Source organism: Vombatus ursinus, unplaced genomic scaffold, assembly GCF_900497805.2.
Source record: "Vombatus ursinus unplaced genomic scaffold, bare-nosed wombat genome assembly UNPS02014838.1, whole genome shotgun sequence".
Taxonomy (NCBI): Eukaryota; Metazoa; Chordata; class Mammalia; order Diprotodontia; family Vombatidae; genus Vombatus; species Vombatus ursinus.
The window spans coordinates 486265-488914 of record NW_020954616.1 but is presented as its reverse complement, the minus strand read 5'-3'; the positions used below and the strand labels follow the sequence as shown (position 1 = coordinate 488914).

Here is a 2650-nt window from a genome sequence, read left to right as displayed (position 1 = left end):
TATAAAAGATCCAGAAGAAATATAAGGAAAACATTAAAGACTAATTATAAGGCACTCATTATAGTCAAACTGTTTACTTATTACATATATGAAAATATTATCAGTATTCTTAAAACTGTCATCATTACTAAGGTAGTTTGAAAGAAAGGATAGGGCTGAGTTGTGTATGATGGAGTGATTCTAAAAAACAAAATTGCATAAGAAAATGCAAAAAGGAGCAATTATGTTATAAAAATGGGGCATGAAAGGAAGAACCAATACAGAGGAAGCATGTGGGGGTGAAATGTTAAAACCTGACAGGTAATATTGAAACCTTACTCTCATCTGGGTTGAAGAGGAAACAATGTGTACAACCGGAATGGCATAGAAGTCTTCTGAACACATAGAGAGGCGAGAAAACTGGGTGACAGGGTGGGGGAGGGACTTTTAGAGGAGTGTATGGATTGGCATTTGGGAGAGTTGGGGGAGAGGACAGGAGAACTTTTGAAGGGTGTGTGGATTGAGTTTGGGGGGTATGGAGAGGGGATAGAAGGACTCCTAAAGTGATAGGTGAAGTGGTGGGATAGGAGGGTGGGGAGAGAAGATAAGGTAACAGGGATAGGGTAAAAATAGAGGCTGAGGAAAAAAATAGTAAAAATAAGATGGAGGGAAATTCACAAATAGTAATTATAACTCTGAATGTGAATGGGATGTTTATAGCAGCTCTCTTTGTGGTGGCAAAGAATAGGAAATTGCAGGCATCCCCAACAATTGAGGAATGGCTGAACAAGTTGTGGTATATGGTTGTGATGGAATGCTACTGTGCTAGAAGAAATGATGAGCTCGATGACCTTAGAAAGGCATGGAAAAACTTGCAGGAAATGATGAAGAGTGAAATGAGAAGAACCAAAAGAACATTGTATACAGTAACAGCAACATTGTTTTAAGAATGACTTTGAGCAACTAAGTCATTTTGACTATTATCAATACACGAATTAAAAATAATGGATGAGTGAAGAAAGACACTATCTGTACCCAGAGAAAAAAACTCATACGTAGAAGTATATATAGGATGATTTTGCATATATATGTGTGTGCATATATAATATATACATATATATGCATATGTATATATATATATGCCTATTTGTTTCTAATGGTAGCCATCTCTAGGGCAGGGGGAGGGGAGGGAAGAAAAAAGAAGAAATTTACACAATAACTTTGTTGTATATTTGGAGGGAATAGCAAATTGTACAATGTAGATTTGCAGTTTCACGTGCAGTCATCTCTTTTATTGTACTGTGTTATGGAAATGCTTGTTTTGTTTTATGAGTTGGAAATAAAATAAATAAAAAATAGATAATACTTCAATGTCATCATGATCTCATCTTTGTGGGTCCTTCCTCCAAAGAGGGAAAACACAAGTCATCCATAGCACATTCTGTTTCATATCCTCCCATAGACCTTCTGTACAGGATACACTCAGTGTGCTGGAATTCTTCCCCTTGGTCCTGCAACATTCCATGGGTATTAGTGCAGTACTCAGGGTGCCTTTATGATAGCTCCTGCTCTTACTATATGACCAGTAGACTTCATTTTCTGATCATACGTTCCTTGGGTGATACCTGTTACACAGCTTCTTGCATTCATCATTGTTGGTACTATTCTACAGCTGTTAGGTAGTATAGTGGATAGGACACTGGACTAAGAATTAGAAAGACCTGAGTTCAAATCCACCCTCATAAACTATCTGTGTGACCCTAGGCAAGTTACTTAGATTCCTTCAGCCTCAGTTTCCTCATATATAAAATGGGGATAATAATAGCAACTATCTCCAAGTTGTTGTGAAGATAAATTGAGACAATTTTAGTAAAATGATTTGCAAATCTTTAAATTCTATATACATATTAGCTATTATTGGCTGGGGACAGCTAGGTGGTGCAGTTGATAGAGTGCTGGGCCTGGTATCAGGAAGATCTGAGTTCAAATCAGGCCTCAGACATTTAATAGCTGCGTGATCCTGGATAAGTCACTTAACTCTGTTTGCCTCAGTCTTCTTGTTTATAAAATGAGCTAGAGAAGAAAATGGCAAGTATGTTTGCCAAGAAAACCCCAAATGGGGTCACAAAGAGACATGACTGAAACAACTGAACAACAACAAATTATCAGCTAGTTATTATTATTTATACCCATCATAGATTTTCTATTGACTTCCATTCCCTGCCATTTTGATTCTTTGGAGATTGTAGCACTCCTTGTGGATGAGTGAGCAAGGTTATTGCTCACTTGTCCCTGATTATATTTCTTCTGACTCACTGACTAGGTGCATTTCCCCATAGAAATGTTCCTTTTTGACTTTGGGAAGTAATATCAAAGGATTCTCCATATACCTAGAACCCCATATCTTGAAGATTTTCCAGTTACCCTGTTCACTTTACTTGTAGTTCACTGTTCTGCTCTACCTCCCCACCAGCTGCCTTGCCTCTGTGTCGGTACTCTCCTCCCTTCCTATCTCCTCTTCCCTAAACCTTCAGTTTTTCAGAGTCTCTTTATGTTTTGTCTTCTCTTATTAGAACACAAATTCTTTGAGAGTAGGGACCACCTTGTTTTCTTGTTATTGTAACCCCAGCAACTTAGCACAGTGCCTAGTACATAGTAAATGCTTAATAAA

General features: G+C 37.7%; 1 protein-coding gene across 6 annotated transcripts in view; it reads right to left on the bottom strand.

Annotated features, from left to right (window-relative positions):
- The window catches only part of LOC114026372 (SLAM family member 9-like), a 44395-nt gene that overhangs the window by 6364 nt on the left and 35381 nt on the right, over window positions 1–2650 (bottom strand). For 2 of the 6 annotated variants that reach the window (XM_027840056.1, XM_027840059.1), the window contains one exon: window positions 1308–1490. The exons of 3 other annotated variants lie outside the window; for them this stretch is intronic. In XM_027840056.1, coding sequence (XP_027695857.1) covers window positions 1356–1490 — 135 coding nt within the window. In that variant the 3' untranslated portion in view covers window positions 1308–1355. Of the gene's footprint in view, window positions 1–1307; window positions 1491–2650 lie in introns of those variants that run through there. One more of the 6 variants, XM_027840057.1, reaches the window with a different exon arrangement.